This window comes from Dermochelys coriacea, chromosome 8, assembly GCF_009764565.3.
Source record: "Dermochelys coriacea isolate rDerCor1 chromosome 8, rDerCor1.pri.v4, whole genome shotgun sequence".
Taxonomy (NCBI): domain Eukaryota; kingdom Metazoa; phylum Chordata; order Testudines; family Dermochelyidae; genus Dermochelys; species Dermochelys coriacea.
In genome coordinates, this window is record NC_050075.1 from 23,377,996 (window position 1) to 23,396,152 (window position 18,157).

General features: G+C 39.1%; 1 protein-coding gene across 4 annotated transcripts in view; it reads left to right on the plus strand.

Annotated features, from left to right (window-relative positions):
- The window catches only part of TTC1 (tetratricopeptide repeat domain 1), a 69,826-nt gene that overhangs the window by 14,153 nt on the left and 37,516 nt on the right, over positions 1–18,157 (plus strand). For all 4 annotated transcript variants that reach the window (XM_043490555.1, XM_043490557.1, XM_038413665.2 and 1 more), the window contains exons 5-7: positions 889–925; positions 3,140–3,288; positions 14,848–14,902. In XM_043490555.1, the coding sequence (XP_043346490.1) occupies positions 889–925; positions 3,140–3,288; positions 14,848–14,902 (241 nt within the window). The remainder of the gene's footprint in view (positions 1–888; positions 926–3,139; positions 3,289–14,847; positions 14,903–18,157) is intronic.

An 18,157-nucleotide genomic window follows, 5' to 3' on the forward strand; every position in this document is an offset into this window, starting at 1 on the left:
TAGTCACATTGAAATAAGGTGCTGTTGGGCTGTTAGGAATACAATCCTGTCCTGATAATGCCTATTGCCTCCAGATAAAGGGAAGTGCCTAGAAAATGTAAAAGAAAACTTAGTTTGATAGCATCCTGTCTGGCAAGAACTGACTTATCAATAGTTGGGATGTGAAATCCTCATTTCTGTGTTTGTTCTATCACTGTAGTCCCCATTTCCCTATTGTTTGTCTGCATAATATCTGTCTGGTTCTGTGATTGTTTCTGTCTGCTGTATAATTAATTTTGCTGGGTGTAAACTAATTAAGGTGGTGGGATATAATTGGTTAAATAATCGTGTTACAATATGTTAGGATTGGTTAGTTTCAGTAAAATGATTGGTTAAGGTATAGCTAAGCAGAACTCAAGTTTTACTATATAGTCTGCAGTCAATCAGGAAGTGAGTAGAGGTGGGGGGGGGATGGGAATGGAATGGGGGTGGGGAAACTGGAATCATGTTTAGCTAAAGAGGGAAATGGGAACAGGGACACAGGTAAGCCTCTGTGGTGTCAGAGCTGGGAAGCAGGACACTAAGGAAGAAAACTGGAATCATGCTTCCTGGAAGTTCACCCCAATAAACATTGAATTGTTTGCACCTTTGGACTTCGGGTATTGTTGCTCTCTGTTCATGCGAGAAGGATCAGGGAAGTAAGTGGGTGAAGGAATAAGCCCCCTAACACTATCATGGAGGCTGGCCTCTTTCTGGTGTAGACATCTCTAGCATATTACTAAAGTAATTTAAGGCTTTTAATGGGTCTCTACAAATGTATTCGTTTCCAACTGGCACCTATAAATATGTATTCAGTTATCTGACTAGAAATGGGGTAAACAAACCTAACATTATTGATTTTTGTTTTAGGACAAGACAGAAGCTGCCCTAAGTGACTGCAGCAAAGGTATGATCCTTTTTCCTGATTCTGCACATGCTGCTGTTGCGCAGTGTTGTTGGTGCAGAAATCATGCCACTCAGTAGGGCTGCAATTTTTGGCAAGGCGACTTTAATAAAATAAAATAAAATAAAAAAAACCCTCAGAGGGAGGTCATGGTGATGGGGCAGGTATCTTGGATTAACTTTATAAAATGGTTGTCAGGCTTTTGCTACCTGAAATATCTTATTTCTCCATTGCAAATAAGAATGGTGTTTGCAGTGTGATAGTAGCAAAATCTTTATTACAGAAGCTGCCCTTTCTCCTGCCCCATCTCTTGTAAACCCAACCCAGCTCTCCAAATTTTAAGAGTTTTAACCTTGAAGTGCAAGGAATTATGTGGTCCCTTGGAATTAAAGGCGCCAAATCCCTTTGTCTAAGTCTTTTACGTTATTGCTGACCTCATGCTCTCTGATTCCCATGCTGCCTAGTTTTAACTCTGCAGCTCTTGATGAAATTTGTTCAGCAGTGTACTGTTACATTCACCCACATGTAAATCCCCAGATGTCCGGTCTTGGATGTGTATTATACTCTTTATAACAGCTAGGACAAAAGTCCAGCCTTACCAAATGGAGAACTAATTCATTGGCTGAGTGCCATCATTGCTTATACAGTAAGCATTTTTTGGTAAGTGTTACTAGTATTCTTGCCTTTTTGAAAGTAGCAAAATTTAACTGGCTTGTACCACTTTTTGCTTTCTTTGACTTCCTGGGGTGTGTGGTGTGTGTTTTTTTTTTGTTAATGCTTCTGCTAATTTTGTACTGGCTGAAAGGAAATCAATCAGCTGTGCAGCGTTACAAGATTTAAACTTTACCATCATTTGACAGTCTCTAGGGGCTTGGCTCACAAGCTGCAATGCAACACTTAGAGCATAGCAATGCAATTCACACCGACCTGCATCTTGCTGACTGCAGCATTGTCCTTGTCCCTCTATAAAGAAGAAACAAGCTGTTTGGCTAGAATATTTTGGGCTGCATTGCTTGAGAATTTATTTTCATTTTCTTTTTTAAAGGTGCTTTTTCCTGTGTTGAAAACTGGGTGGAGAAATGTCTTGAGAGCTTGTTTATTACCAGGTTACTGTTGTACAGAAGCAAACTGTTTAGCATTCAGTCCCAGCTGCACCAGTAATCATGGTTGTGTCTGTCAAGAGAATAAGGAGATGAAAAAGCATACATTGAATCTACATGCTGCTTTCATAATTTCTAGAAACAGTCTAACCATTCATTTATAGGCACTGAACCAGTTTTAATCTGTTATCAGTGTAGATTCAGAAGCACTTCAGTGGAGTTACTTTTGACTTACACCATTAGATGAAGATAAATTCAACCTCTGCATCTCTGTCTAAAAGTGATATCCTTTTATCTTCTAGATCCTGTATTTATACTATATTGGCTTCACTCTGCAAATTATATCTGAAGTGTCCAGAATAATTACTATGTGTAACATAAATACCCCAAGTCCTGGTCCCTTCCTCTGACTTCTGCTATGTATCCCACATGTGCCGTGAGAAAAGTTCCAGGATGCGTGGAGCAGAAGCAGTGAGGCAAAGCACCAAGAGATACCTGCCCAAAATTCTGCACAATTACTTTGCATAAAGTCCATGCCGCCTTGTAGACACTAATCTGTTCTGAATCTGAAAACAGTGGGCCATATGTATGCAGTTATTGCATGCTATCTAATACCAGTTAGTGTGCAAAAACTCTGAATTTAAACCTCCCCTGTAGACAGGGCCATGGAGATGCAAAGAACCCTCTTTAATTGAGTCTTTCCCTTGCAAATGCAGAATATTTGCATCCTGTCCTGTTCCCCCCCCATTAAGATATATCTTGTATTAAACTTGTACTATGCTTGATTTTAATAAATAAAAAAAATTAACTTCAAGATGTATGTATTCACTTAACCATTGATTTGAGGGGGTGTAGAAACATTCCATAAAAACATACCACTTTTAGAGTCCTGTGGCACCTTATAGACTAACAGACGTATTGGAACATAAGGTTTCGTGGGTGAATACCCTCTTCATCGGATGCATGTCATCTGACGAAGTGGGTATTCACCCACAAAAGCTTATGCTTCAATACGTCTGTTAGTCTATCAGGTGCCACAGGACTCTTTGCTGCTTTTACAGATCCAGACTAACACGGCTACCCCTCTGATACTTGACACTTCGTTTTAATTTTCCAGCAATCGAACTAGATCCTAACTATATCAGAGCTCTGCTGAGGAGAGCAGAATTATATGAAAAAACAGAAAAACTAGATGAAGCCCTGGAGGATTATAAAACAGTCCTAGAAAAAGATCCATCAGTACATCACGCAAGAGAAGCCTGCATGGTAAGCATTTATACCATACTGACCGTAAAATTTACATACGCAATCCATTGATACTACTTATGAAAGTTGCTTCACTCCTTGAGCTTGACTTAACTCTCACTAGTGATGCAAGCAGGCTTAAATCTCAGATCATGTTATATTCACGATAGCCAGATGTATATCCTTATTCACTCAGGATATCACAGTTACCTAATGTTGGTATTAATAGCAAAGTTGCAACTAAATTTTCTTTGTGACTCTGAAAACTGATTGGGTTTCTCTCATCCTGCCTTCTTACGCCCTCCCTCCCATGACATTATATTACAATTCTTCATGACTTTTTTTTTTAAAACCATTTTGTATCTACATGGTGTGGAACTGTTTAACCTTTATAAATGGGTGGAAGTAAACATGGGTGTTCCTGCCTGCAGGTGCTTGGCATATAATGACCATATGTAAGTATGCTTTACTTGTTAAACAGGGCGGGGTGGCTGTTTATCACTCATACACTATATTCGTTTGTTATCTTTGTTCTGTTTGATGTTTAATTTTTATTCTTTCCCTAAAATGAGCAATAATTTATAATGTTCCCGTGAGGAACCATGGCAGGATAACATTGAGGCTTATGCTAATTGTCAGAAACAAAGCTGAAAGTGAATGTTCATACGTGCTTCTACAATCAGATTCTCTTCAAGGTATCCTCTGTAGAATACAATATTCAGATAAACAGCTAAAAAATCGTGATTCAAATTCTGACTTATTGTTACACTTGTATATTTGCCAAGCGAGTGCTCAGGGGCAGGGCATGTGTAGTATGCACCATGCACTTGAGCCCCTGGCCCTAGAATGGAAATCGCATCCCACACCACCTCTGCACTCTTGCAGAAGTAATGTGCAAAGGCATCTGGGAGGAATTGGTAGATCAGAAAAAAGGCACACAATAACACTGCTTTTGCTAGTTCTTCAGTTGGCTGGAATTTATGAAAAGCACAATACTATAAGACCTAGGTATTATAATACCGTAAGACCTAGATATTCTACTGCAGTCGTTCTTCTGTATGGTGACTCTGTGGCCAAACATCTCTACAATACACTTGTCTTGTTTCTGAGGGAGATGGACATTAATAACTGGAATTCAAAATATTAATTTCACTTTTGTCTTGATCATGTCATTTTTGAGGACACCAGAAAATGGACTTGTAGCTAAACTGATGACTCTGATTTGTGGCAGACCTAAAAGATCATTCAAAATCTTGAGTGTTTTGTTTCTGAAAACTTTTTTGAGTTATTTTTGCTAGTAGCAGTTTAAGCTTGTTGTTTACATCCAAGAGCATGTCCTCTCATTTTAATGGAATGTAATCTTGTGGTTATAAACAGAAGCACCTCCTGATTTAGCTGCTTTCTTCATTAATGAGCAAAATGAGGTGTGCGGTTTAATGCTAAATCCTATGTCCTCTTCAGTTAATGTTACAAATAGTTGTGGGATTGAAGGTACCTTGAAAGATTCTTTTGTTATATCCATTGGTGTAAATAAGTACTCAGAATGTTTTCTTTGGTTTTTGAACAGTATGGCTTGGAAGAATAAAGGTAAACCCTTAACTTCCTGGAACCCAAATCTGACCTGTATACAGTCCCTAGTCAATGGGGATTTAAAGTCACTGCCATGGACTGTTTCCAGGTTTTAAGCAGCTATTTGTGTGACGTTCCAGTAGGAAGTGCTTTTCTGATGGTATTTAGAACTTTAATTCTTAGTGTGAAAAGTGGTGGTGGATTTGATAGATTAGAAACAGTCTGTACAATGTCCGGGGAGGCAGGAAGGGATAGGTACTCTGACTGCTCCTCTCAGAGGCTGCTTGTATTTTCCACTGTGAGACATTCCGCAAAGCAGTCCAGACAGGTGAGGGGCTGTCACCCCTGTCGTGCAACTTTGTGTGCTTGCAGTGCTTTGCTATTGTAGCTTCCAAGTTGGGTTGCTCACAAACAGCCTGCCAGCATGCAGGTCATGCCCAGCATGTCTGTGTACAGCTCCAGTCCTGGTCCTGCAGCTCTGACCGCAGCAGTCTGTCAGCACAGCCTGCTGCTTCCACCAGCCTTGGTTATCACTTGCAGGGTGACCCCAACACACTACTACTCCTGGATATTTTCCACAAAAATGTGTGTTTAGCACTGTCCAGCCCTCTCCTTGGCAGTCCAGATATTAGGTCTGTTGCCCTTGTAAAGGGATCAAGATACAATAGTTTGCCACTTTAAATGGACTTACCCACACAGTTCACAACACTGGATTAGTTTTGATTACAGAATAAAACAAATTTATTTAACTACAAATAGAGAGGTTTTAAGTGAGTACAAGTAATGAGTCATTGAAGTCAGAAATGGTTACAAGAGAAATGCAGATAAAAAGCTTTCTAAACTTAACAAACTAGACTTGGTTCAAAGTGAAGTTCTTACCTCAGGTTTCCAGTAGCATTGTTGACCAAGTTTCAGGTTAGAGTCTGCTCCCAAGGTCCAATGGCCTGTGTTCTTTTGTCCTCTTAGGTGAAAGAGAGAGATGGACAGGGAGAGAGAACTTGGGGTGGTTTTACCCTCTCACTTTTGTAGTCCAGTCCCCTTTGAGATGCATTTTCCTGAAGGTTACCACTCAAAGCAAAGTTTTTTATTAAAACAGTAAAGAAGACAACATGATGACTGGTGAACAAAGTTCCATGCTTTTTCTTTTTACCTGTTTGCTTTTCTTCATCTCCTACCTTCTTCCCCCCTCCCCCCGCTATCTGAGGATTCTATTTACAACTTGTATGTAAATTAAGGTAAACATTCCTTTTGAGACCTGCGTGAGCAGTTCTGCCTAATTGGGGCTAAGTGGTGTGACAAAGCTCTGACCTTGTCTCAGTGGGTCCTACGCTTCCTGGCAGATTAAGTTAGCCTCAAAGGCTCACGGTGAGCCTCCACGTAATCCTTCTCTCTCTAAAGGCAAGGGTCACAGCCTGCTGAGCCATTTTCATCATAAGCCAGCAAGGGAGGTGAGGAGCAGCTTTTGGTAGCTGACTTTTTGGAAACAGGACAAGTACGATTCCCTGGGCCACTTTCCCACAGCAGCCCCCACTTCCTCAATATCTATGTCACCCTTACACAGGGATTCCTTCTGTGTGCCTAATAGGGTTTGTACATTGTATTTCTCCATTTCTCCAGTAGCATGGCTTCCTCTTACAGCTCCTGACATATGTGCCCACTTGACTTACTTTACTATAGCCATCTGGCCTTGCCCCATCACAGTGGGTTTGGACATGTGCCACCAGCATCATTCAGGGAGAATTCATAACTTTACATATAATGTGGCTACATACGTTCCACCATTATATTATTGACCATTATTATTACAAGACATATTTTGTACAAAGATTATTATAATAGTGTGTGAATACAGGGATGCGTTCCATCGCATACTTGCTCTTCAGGTGGAAGTTAGTTCATGCTTCTGTCAAAGTCATGTGAAGGGACAGTAGGGCTCTTAAGGGGGCATGCTGCCAGGGGAAGGTAGCTCCAAAAAACTGCTCAGAGGTGATTGCCCTCTACACAATTGGAGCTGGTTGTTTTTGAATTCTGGGTTTTGGAGGCCATTCACTCATACACACAAGCAGCTGTCCATTTCTAAGAGGAGCATTGGGTGGTATTTTTAAAAGTGCCTCTTCATCGTTGCATAATTTTTTTCATTACAGAATGTGATCTAGCCCTTGGGGTTGTGGTTTATGGGTTTACGTTTTTGTGTAAGTCGGAATGCTGATTCATTTACATTGTTTCTGGGTTCTAGGATTAGTTTTGATGATCAGCTTATAAAATTATATGCACGTTCCTGTGACTGTTATGAACAGCATGGGTGTATGGGTTGAAACTACTTTTGATTACTAGATTAAGGAGAACAGACAAATGTTCAAAATGCCTAAAATTGGGCATCTAAAGCCATATTTAGGCACCTAAATTTTAAGTAACCATATTTTAAGATGAGATGATCACCTATAGCTTCAATCAACTGCAGTGGGAGCTAGCTGCAAGTGCTCTGCCCACTAAAAATCCAATTACTTCAATACTTGAAATAAAACTGCAGTTAATATGGATGTAAAACAGAAAGAGTGCCCAGTCTGTACTCTGGCCTGAGGACATTTCCTTGAGCATATTAAGGAGAACATAGATAATGCCCTTCTCCTATTTAATACATAATACTTGTTTTTATGTTGGTTGTTTGCAGTTCTCAAACGTTCCTTGTTTTCCTTTTGATGGGTATACTTGATTCTATTTCATATTCATTGGTTACTGAAGTTACCTTTTGATATGTTGTTGTGGAGAATGGGGGAAATTTCTGTACGTGACTCAGTTTCCTCACTCATATTGCTACCCACTTGTCGTGAAGGGTAAAAGTGATGAAGACATGTTGGGATTGGTATGAATGGACTATCAAAAATTGCCAGCATATAAATGAAGCTAACAACTGGACCATTAACTTTAATGACTGCCAGCCAAGTGGACTGTCTGACCGCAACCATCTCCTACCTGCAACACAGAGCACAGGAGAGGGAGGAGAGTACACGTGAAAATAGCATGCCTGGAATCTACAGCACACGACTGAGGTGTTTACGAGACATGGAAGAGAATGATGTTCCAGCATGGTAGAACATAGGTTTGCAGTCCAGGATTGGTTCGCAAAGGCTGGGGAAATTTTGCAGCAACCATGTAATTTGCTTTGCATGCTTGGACAAAGCAGCACCCACCTAACTAAACACGTTCTGGCTTTGTTTTACCATTTTAACCCAATGGCCCTAACTATTGTATTCCAGTTGACTAATAATGTTTTGCTTTGAAAAGGTTGTCCTGTGTCACTGCAAACATCTGCTGGTTGCATAGCTCGAGCCCAAGAGGATAAATCTCCAGGAGAGGCCCAAGCTCAAGCTTATTGGGATCTACTGAAGAAGCCAGCATGGGGCGGGGATGGGAAGGAGTGCTGAAGCTGGGGACCCAGTCTCAGAGTAGTGGAGTGGTAGGGCTTCCTAGATAGGCCCAGTGCCTCCATTTTGCTATCATTGAGAAGGATACACGTCTAGAAAGACTGCATAAATGTCAGCAACATAGCACGCCTGTGGCGCAGGTGTTGGTTAATGATGGGATTTTTGAAACTGTTCAGCAGTGCCCTAGGTTTTCTTCCATAGAAGTCAATGGTAAATCTCCCATTGACTTCATTAGAGCAGTTAGGTCAAGACTTAAGAACTTTAAACATCTGACCCTAAAATCGCTAACTTTTATTTATTTAAAAAAATGCACTTAACGTTAACATGGGACTCAATCGCACCTTCCCAGGAAAAAAGAAAATTGTGAACTGAATCTTTTTTTTCAGGCTTTCAGTAATGACTGGCTTGAACTACCCACACCTACCCAAAATGTTGAACATTAGATCTAGCATTGAATTCAAAATGCTAATTCCCTGTTATGGAGAAGATCACTTCATGTTAATTGGTGTAGCTCCACTGAAGCCCCTGTGTGTACATCTTTAGTTCTAAAACTGTATATGAGAGGCGATTTGATCTAGTGGATAGGACACTGGACTGGGAATGAGGACACATGGATTCTAATGCCAGCTCTGTCATTGACCTGCCGCATGACCTCTGTGCCTGTTTCCTCTTCTACCATTTGTGTGTCAATTGCAGGCTCTTTGGGGCAGGGACTGTTTTTGTGTGTTTGTATGCATGTCTTCGTGTATTTGTCCAGCACTGTTGATAACTTTTAGGCTCCAAGTTTGAACGTTTTGATCATATAATTGAATGGTCTTACATTTTAAAGCCTGCTGGCGGTTTAAAAACTGCTTAAACTTTAGACTTCTGTATAGTTTGATTTGATGTAAAACACTTTAAAATTACTTAAACTGATACCCAATGTTCTAATTCTGCACTGTACAACTTAAAATAAATTTAATTTTCTGTTAAAAATCCATTATGCTGCTCTAGGAGTAGCACTGGAAACAACCAGAGAGAATCTTGGCCTGAAACCAGAACTGAAACTACTTTTTTGGGGACTGGATCGTTAAGTAGGACTCTTTTCTGCTAGTGATACGTGTATATATAACTCCCACTAATGCTAATGTAAGTTTCATATGTCTCTAGATGAGGGCAGAATACCCTCCTAAGCACACAGCTCTTGGTAACAGCCTAGTGAATTGACAAGCTTGTCACACATCATTAATTTCATGTGTAACAGATGTGCTCGGGCTATGATGTTCTAGAAATACATGCGTAAATATGTTAATATTATCCTTGTTTCTCATTTCCTCTTCGCTGAAGCCATGACTTCTTAATCTAATAATTCAGTTAAAAATTCTGGTGACCTTAACTGAGTAATCAGTGATTCTCTTACTTTCTGTAGCTTCTAGCATATCCTGTATTTTAGCACCATAGTCCCTAAAATCTATAGGTATTCCTATAATACATGGACTCTTCTTTTCCTCCCTTTTTTGTCCTTGCTGTTGTTGTACTTGTTCTCTTTTTTTGCAGAGTCTTTCCTAATTTTTGTTCAGATCTTCTTGCAATGTGGGGTATATTGGGGTATTTTACTTTAAAGTGTCTGCATTTCACTGATTTAATATCTGGTACATACTGCAATTTTTCTGAAAAAATTTTTATTATAAAACATAATCTGTGCAAAATGTGGGATAGCAAAGTTTCTCAAACTGTGACATAGTGCACCACATCTCTATAGAATGTTTCATGGACCCTTCTTCCATTCAAGACTGTAGATCTCTTCCCCTTCAAAATTGTATAACCTCTCTGTGTGATACCTACTGCAGTTGATTATAGCAGAAAGTAATATTAGGAAAGCATACACGGTGCATCTAAATGCCTCTTAATGACAGAACTATAGAAATGTAGGGGTGGAAGAGACCTCAAGAAGTCATCAAGCCTAGCCCTATGTGATGAGGCAGGACCAAGTAAACCTAGACCCTCCCTGACAGGTGTTTGTCTAGCCTATGCTTCAAAACTTCCAATGATGGTGATTTCACACAGTATCTTGGCAGCTGCTTCCAGAGCTTAACCACCCTTATAGATAAATATTAGGAAAAACTTTTTTTGCTGCAGATTAAGCCCACTACTATTTGTCCAACGTTCAGTGGACATGGAGAACTGATCACAGTTCTGTTCAAAACAGACCTTAACCTGTTTGAGACTACTATTAGGTCCCAGCCTCAGTCTTCTTTTCTCAATACTAAACATGCCCATATTTATTAACTTTTCCTCGTAGGTTAGCTTTCCTAAACCTTTTATTATTTTTGTTGCTCTTCTTGGGACTGTCTTCAATTTGTCTGCATCTTTCCTAAAGTAAGTCCCCCAAAATTTGATACAGTACTTTAACTGAGGCCTGACCAGTGCCAAGTAGAGCAGGACAATTACCTCCTGTGTTTTACAGGTCACACTCCTGTTAAATACTCTCCAGAATGATATTAGCCTTTTATAACTGATTCACATTGTTGACTCATATCAGTTTGTAATTCTCTGTAACCCCCAGATCCTTTTCGGCAGTATTACTAACTACAAAATGGGGAATAACTGGCTAGATGTGTATTTGGTTTCTCATTTGTCTGTGTTGAATTTCATGTTTATTTCAGACCAATTCTCCAACTTGTCAAGGTTGTTTTGAATTCTAATCCATTCCTTCAAAGTGCCTGCAACCCCTCCCATCTTGGTTTTCATCTGCAAAGCACTCGCCACTATCCACGTCATTAACGACCTGGACCCAGGACTGACCATTATGGGACCCCACTAGATACGCCCACACAGTTTGACAGCAAACCATTGATCAACTACTCTGAGTCTCAACAAAGTGTACACCCACATTGATAGTAATTTTATCTAGGCTGCATTTCCCTAGTTTGCTTATGAGTGTGTCATGTAGGACTGTGTCAAAAGCCTTCTTAATGAATCAAGATGCAGTTGCTCAGCTGAAAACAGAAGAGCCATATGACCAGCCAGGTGGCAACAGACCATCACAAGTAAACCATGGTCTGTAGAATGTGAGCCACTGGACATCGTTAATGTTAAATTTAACAGCATGTTACCAAAAAAAGAGAGAAGGCTTTTTGGCTGGTTGAAAATTCTCTTATTTAAACAGTCATAGGACTTGCCTACACTAGAAAGGATTTGCTGGTTTAGCAGCTAGCGGTGATGCAATTTATACTAGTAAAAGAATTCTTTTGCCGGTATTGCTTAAACCAGTTCCCTGAATAAAATAAGCTATACTGCCAGAAGGACAGCCTCTTGTTTGATATAACTGTATCTACATTGGGGCTTTTGCTGGAATAGCAAAAGTGTCAGTTAGGGGTGTGACTTTAGAAAAAATAAAACGCCTAGCCACCATAACTATGCCAGCAAAACTTTTAAGTGTAAACTAGGCAATAGACTTTAGTTCTCATTGCTAATGTACTGCCTACAAAACCAATCTAATGCGAGTTTCAGAATCACAAAGCCCTTTTCCAATGAAAATGTACCTAATGCTGATAAAGCCTGATTGCACGAGACACTCAACACCTTGTACCAGTCAGGATGGGACACGTGAGACACTCACGACCTTGTACCGGTCAGGAATGGACACAGTGCTCTCTTTGATATGTAGCTTTAAAAAGTGCTTTAATGTTGGGTATTTATCCTTATTTTTGTGGTTGGGAAGTAAAGAGAGAGTAAGTCATGCCTATATACCCTGTTCTGTCACCTATCTTACTTCAGTCCAATTTGTAATATACCCCTTGCAAGATACTGAGGGCTTGTCTATACACCACTGCAGTGGCACACTTTAATGTTAACATTGGATCTTTCACTATCACTGCTACTCACTTGAACAGAAATAACTAGTTCAGTGGGGATCAATATCATTGAGAGGCAGGAGGGGAGTTTAGGTTTTTGCATTTCTCTGTGGGAGCCACTCCCCAGAGGATATCTGTTGAAAAGCCTTTCTGGCTATCTTTCGGTGCATTATCCCACACAATTGTCTGATCTAGCTGTAAATGAGCAATGTGATTTCTAGAAAATAGGAGTCTATTCCATACCCTAACAGCCCTCACTCCTATAGTTTTTCTGACTTTTTTTTTTTAAGCCTATTTTTTTCTCATTAGTATTGAAGCTCTGGCGTAGCAAGACACTCTTCCAGGGGTGCAGTAATGATGAAAACTCAAAGGGGCATCTTTGCCCCCACATAGTTGCCAACCCTCTAATATAGGACAGCAAAGGCACCTAGAATTTTCAAGGACATTCTTTAAAAGCAAAACAAACAAAAACAGAACAAATAACCCAATGCTGATATTTGTAATCTCGTGTCTTTATCAGCCTGCAATAGTTTGCAAAGAAATCTTAAAAAGCAGCTCTCTCTCCAGGAGCTTCTTTCTTTGTTATAAATTAGTATTTATTTATATAGATATAAAAAAAATGTCAGGACAGCTAACCTACATATAATGGCTCGGAAAGGCTTTAAATTACAGAACGTAACAAAGGAAGCAAACTTCAGTTCTAGTTCTTTATCCAACTTCAGAAGCAAACTGTTACAAGAAAAGAATAATTTAAAATCCAGCATTTTGAAACTAACCCTATTTTCAGAGGTTTTTTTCTCATGGTGGTGTATAAAAATAATCCAAACCAACAAAACGCAAAATTTTCCTACAGTTCAAATGTTCTGTGCCAGGTTCTAACTGGAGAGGTCTTGATCTTTTAAAACATGTTCTGATAATTTTATAATCGCGTATAAATAACAACTTTTGTTACTGTTGATGTTCTTGTGCACTCAAGTCTGTGGCTGCAGAATCATTATGTCATATGGATTCATAATAAACTAAGTCTATGTCAAAGCTAGTATTAGGGATCTACTATGCTTACCTAGGTGAGGGAATTGCTAATGACATATTACAGCTATGCGTGGAACCCACTACCTATAGTTAGGGGAATCAGGAACACTGTACCCTTCCTCCTACCTGGTATCTCCACCCTTTGCTGAAACTGAGATTCCTTGACCTCTGAATCCCCCATTCACTCATTCCTAACTCCTGCTTATACTTTCAGGGAAGGTGCTGTTTTCACTTATCCCCCCTGAAAAGTGAATTACACATATAAAGATGATCTCTAGAGTTCCAGGAGCAGGTGAGAAGTTAATTCCTCACCTGTTATAATCAGTGATTGTTATTTATGCATCTATGGAGGGTACTTTTGGAGCTATTCTATCTCTGCTCCTTCACAGGTCTATCTCCAGCAAGAAGAGTTGCTAGTATTAAGAGCTGTGATTGCAGTTCTTCAGTGCATAGAATTACTCCCTCAAATGCTCTGTTATAAGCTGATGAGCACAACAGAAAAATCTCAAGAAAGATTCCTTTGGATATATATATATATATATATATATGATGTACAATGAATGGATGTCATCCATACTCCATTTTAATTTTGTTATAACAGTGATGGTTCTTTGAATCAATATACATTAGACTGTTCCTCTTTTTCTTTACCAAAATGGTAAATTGAATCCCTTAATTCTGTCTTGGTGAAGTACTGTATACACTTACAATGCAACAAACTTCTCATTAATATTTTCATGGTATTCATCTGGCAAGAGCTCATTGTAGAATGCACTAAAAGGGTGTGAGCTGACTTGATGGCTTAGCAACTGTTCTAGGCATAATTTTAAGAAATCCTTGACTTCTAGAAATTTAAGACTTTGTGTAAAATTGCCTAATATCCTTGTTTTAAAATAAACTTGCAAGCTTTCATTGTTGAGGATTACACCAAAGGCCTAATGTGATACTCAATGGCAAGAAGAGTATGTAACTAGGACCCAGATCCTGCACAGTCTGGCTTCATATGAGTGCTGGAGTTCCCCTCCACCATGGAGGAACTTGCAGGATAGAGTCCTTGATCTCTAACATTCTGTCATCTCTCAGATTTGGTTGTGTCATGTCTTGCATAACAAGGTTCTTCTTTATTAAAACAAGAGATCCTGAGGTGCATAAATAGCAAATGTAAAGAACAGCTGGCAAAAGCATCGTCTGAAATTTTCTAATATGTTTAATAAAATGAAAGTTCTCTATAATCTCATGCAAATGATCCAGATTCCCAGCAATCTCCCATCCATCCCCCATACCCAGTATGTCTGTGTTCATAACTTAAACACGGTGCCTGGTTGCAGTTGGTTTTTTACAGTCTCTTTTATCAAGACTAATAAGTGCCATACTGGAGATGTAGCTAAAAATAGATTTTGATTCTGTCTTTTTTTTTTAAATTCTATTTGCTTTTCAATTAAAATAGTAGAAAGCAAATAGGCTTCATCTGACCACCTTAACCTAGACATGAAAAATTATTTATAAATGAACGTTGCACTTTCCCCCCATCTAAGAGGGCAGATGTAGGTTTTCTAAACAAGATGGAAATGTCTGTGTTTTACATCTGCATTTCTTTTAGACCATAAATAGTGGGTCTATGTCCTGGGTATGTGTATGCGAAATACAGTATATACGTTTATCTGATAAGATTGCCAAAAGCATCCTTCTGAATCTGGTCTTCTCTTATGCTCTTTCAGCGATTACCTAGACAGATTGAAGAGCGGAATGAAAAATTAAAAACAGAAATGTTAGGTAAGTAATTCATGCATATAATTTGTGTGCACAGTATTCTTTATGACAAGTTTGTAGAAATAACAAAACTGCATGACTAGGTAAAATTCTTTGTAGACAAAAGTAGGTAAATCTCCCAAAGCACTTGTTGTTTAAAAGGGAAAAAAAAATCTTTCTTACTTCTTCCTTTGGGGGAGGAGCTTGTTTTGTTTTTGTGGGTTCTCCCCCCTCCCTGGCCATGGAAAACTCCTACTGCTTGAAATTGCCTTGCTGAAACCATTATTGAGGAAGCAACTGTCAGAGACACTCAACAAGAAAAAATTAAATTTTTAGTACTTGTGAAAAGTGAATCACTTACTTGCTTGTGCTACATGTAGCTCTGTCATGCAGTCTTTCACCTCACAAGGGTGCCAATGTGTGACACGGTGACCAGATGTCCCAATTTTATAGGAACAGTCCTGATGTTTGGGGCTTTGTCTTAAATAGGTGCCTATTCCCCCCACCTCCCTGTCCTGATTTTTCACACTTGCTATCTGGTCACCCTAGTCACACTTCTGACCTGTCCTGCTAGAAAAGAACTCGGTCTCTTCTGCAGAAAGAATGTCCGTTTTTTCTTTTATACCAAACTCTGAAAATAGATGTGGACAAGGGACTATAAAAATACCAAATTTCCTTTCCCTTCAGACCTAAAAGACTATTCTAACCATTTTCCTAATGGGAGACATTTTTTAAATTACCCCAATTCTTGTTTGTAAAGGGCATAGTTCAAGCTGGTCAAAAAAATGTGAATATTTTCCTCACACAAAATCAAATTTTGGAAACATTCAGTCTTTTCAGAAATGTTTCTAGTTTTGTTAAACTGGAAAATTCAAAAACAAATTTGGCAAAGACCATTTTTTTTCTAGAGGCAGTTTTGTGTCAGTTTTTCAAACAAAACTGTTTTATCTAGGCTCTATTGGGGCCAGATGCATCTCCGAATCTGCTGTGCATAAAAGAAGGGCTGTGAAAAAGTACTTAGCTCTGTGACAGTTTCCGATCCATAGATCTCAAAGATCTCAAATAGGAGGGTAAATATCAGTATCCCTATTTTAACACATGGGAAAACTGAGGCACAAAGGTGAAGTGACTCACCTAAAGCAGTAGAGTAGGTCATTAGGCTCTCTGGAAATAGAACAGTCTCCTGACTTCCAGCCCAGTGCTCTATCCACTGGACTATGCTGCCTCTCAGACAAATTTGTGCCAAAGGGTACTGTTAATGAAATTGTTCAGGGAAAACAATCTTCTCATTGATTTTAATCAGATCCTAAATACTTATATGCCCCTGTGATTGCGGTGTCTGAGCACCTGCATGCAGTGCTCAGAAATAAGGAAATGGCAAAAAAATTTAAAAAATTAGAATTATTATTTAGTATACATTGGCCAAGTATGATTGGTTTTCAAATGTGGTTTTTATGAGTGTAAGTAATCTTCTTGTATGAAGTCTTAGTTCTCTGGCTAAACACAGATGAAAATTGGATGCTTAGAATATTATTTTTAAAAATAGTAATTGGAATATTGGATGCAATTTTCAGCAGCCCAAATATTGTATTTTCTCTTGTATTTAAAGGATACTGTCAATTGAAATCTAGTCAGTTTGAAAATATGAGTTGGTAGCTGTTGGTAGACACTATGCCACTGTCAGAGTTGTCCAGACACTTTTGGTGCTTTTATTATTTTATTTTCCTTATTTTATTATTTTTACAAAAAATCCTCTCTCCGTTTTTTATTAATGTTGTTTGGAAGATGCATACATAAAAGGGTAAGTGATCACACAGGGCACAAACTGAAACTGACTATACACAGTGCTGTTGAATGCACAAAACAGACTGAAAAATCTAGAAACAATTTTTTACTAATCTGGTTAGTCAGCCTCAGATTGATAATAGTAGCTAAAAAGTTCTCATACATGTGATTTTTTTTTTTTAAGTGGACCCTATCTTTTGAGTAATCTAGTAAGAGCCAGGTTAAAAACAGGTTTCAGAGTAGCAGCCGTGTTAGTCTGTATTCGCAAAAAGAAAAGGAGTACTTGTGGCACCTTAGAGACTAACAAATTTATTAGAGCATAAGCTTTCGTGAGCTACAGCTCACTTCATCGGATGCATTTGAGCTGTAGCTCACGAAAGCTTATGCTCTAATAAATTTGTTAGTCTCTAAGGTGCCACAAGTACTCCTTTTCTTTTTAGGTTAAAAACATTCCATCTCTCTTGTGCCCTGTGTAATCCCTAGGAAGGAAGGATTGTTTCAAGAGCTTCTGCTGAAGTCCGTGTTTTCTTAAATTGAACTCTTTTCTCTGTAGAGCAGAGAGGCTGAAAGCTGAGTCCTCAAGCTACTCCTGCTCTGTACTTGTCTATTCTCAGTAGCCTTAAGTGAAGTTGCACTTAATAAGGATTTCTAGAGCTGCTGCACATTACCAGTTTCAGCAGCCATATTTGTAAGAGGCTCAATACAAGGTAAAGTGTGGTGCTGATCTAAATAAATTACGAAGGTGGATAATTCGAGAAGGAAGATATTTGCTTTCAGGATTTGGGGTTAGGTTTGAGTATAGTGAGTTAGATATCTATCTGTGTGGAAAAAGGTCTCTGGAGCTTTTGGGGGACTTGTTTTTCTGTCAGAATTATTGCTAATGGTACTGATGGCAGAAAGATTTCATTCCTAATCGTGCAAGGCTGTGTTAAAACAATAGACTTAGCAACGAAAGCTATCATTACAAGCCCTATCCTGTGCTTTTCACTGATGCAGAGAGTAGACTTCAGGCCACAACTGATCTCACTAAATCCAGTGAAGTTCTGGCTTTTGGATTTAAACTGGTGTAACCGAGATCAGACTCTGGTCCTTTGTTGGGAGTTTTACCTCTAAATAAGGAGTAGAGTCCCTAGTGTCAGAGCTGAGCAATGACTTAGATCCATCAGCAGTCATATACAGCTGCATGATCGCACACAGCCAAGCTGCTGACTGGATTTCTGGGAAATGTGGTGAGGCATCCAACCCTACATGCAGTAAATTTACTTGTGCAAGACATGCTGATTTGATATAATAGTCTTAGGGCTTGACATAGCGTCTTGTGCCATGAAAAGTACTCTGTAACACCTAAGTATTATTTTATTTGTTCCATTTGCAATCACTATTGCAGCAAGTATGTTTGGAGAATCCTTGTAATACATAGGCACAATAGGAGAGTTAAAAACTACGTTTGGAATACTGATTTTTGATCAGGCTAGTCCCCTGAACTTGCCACTT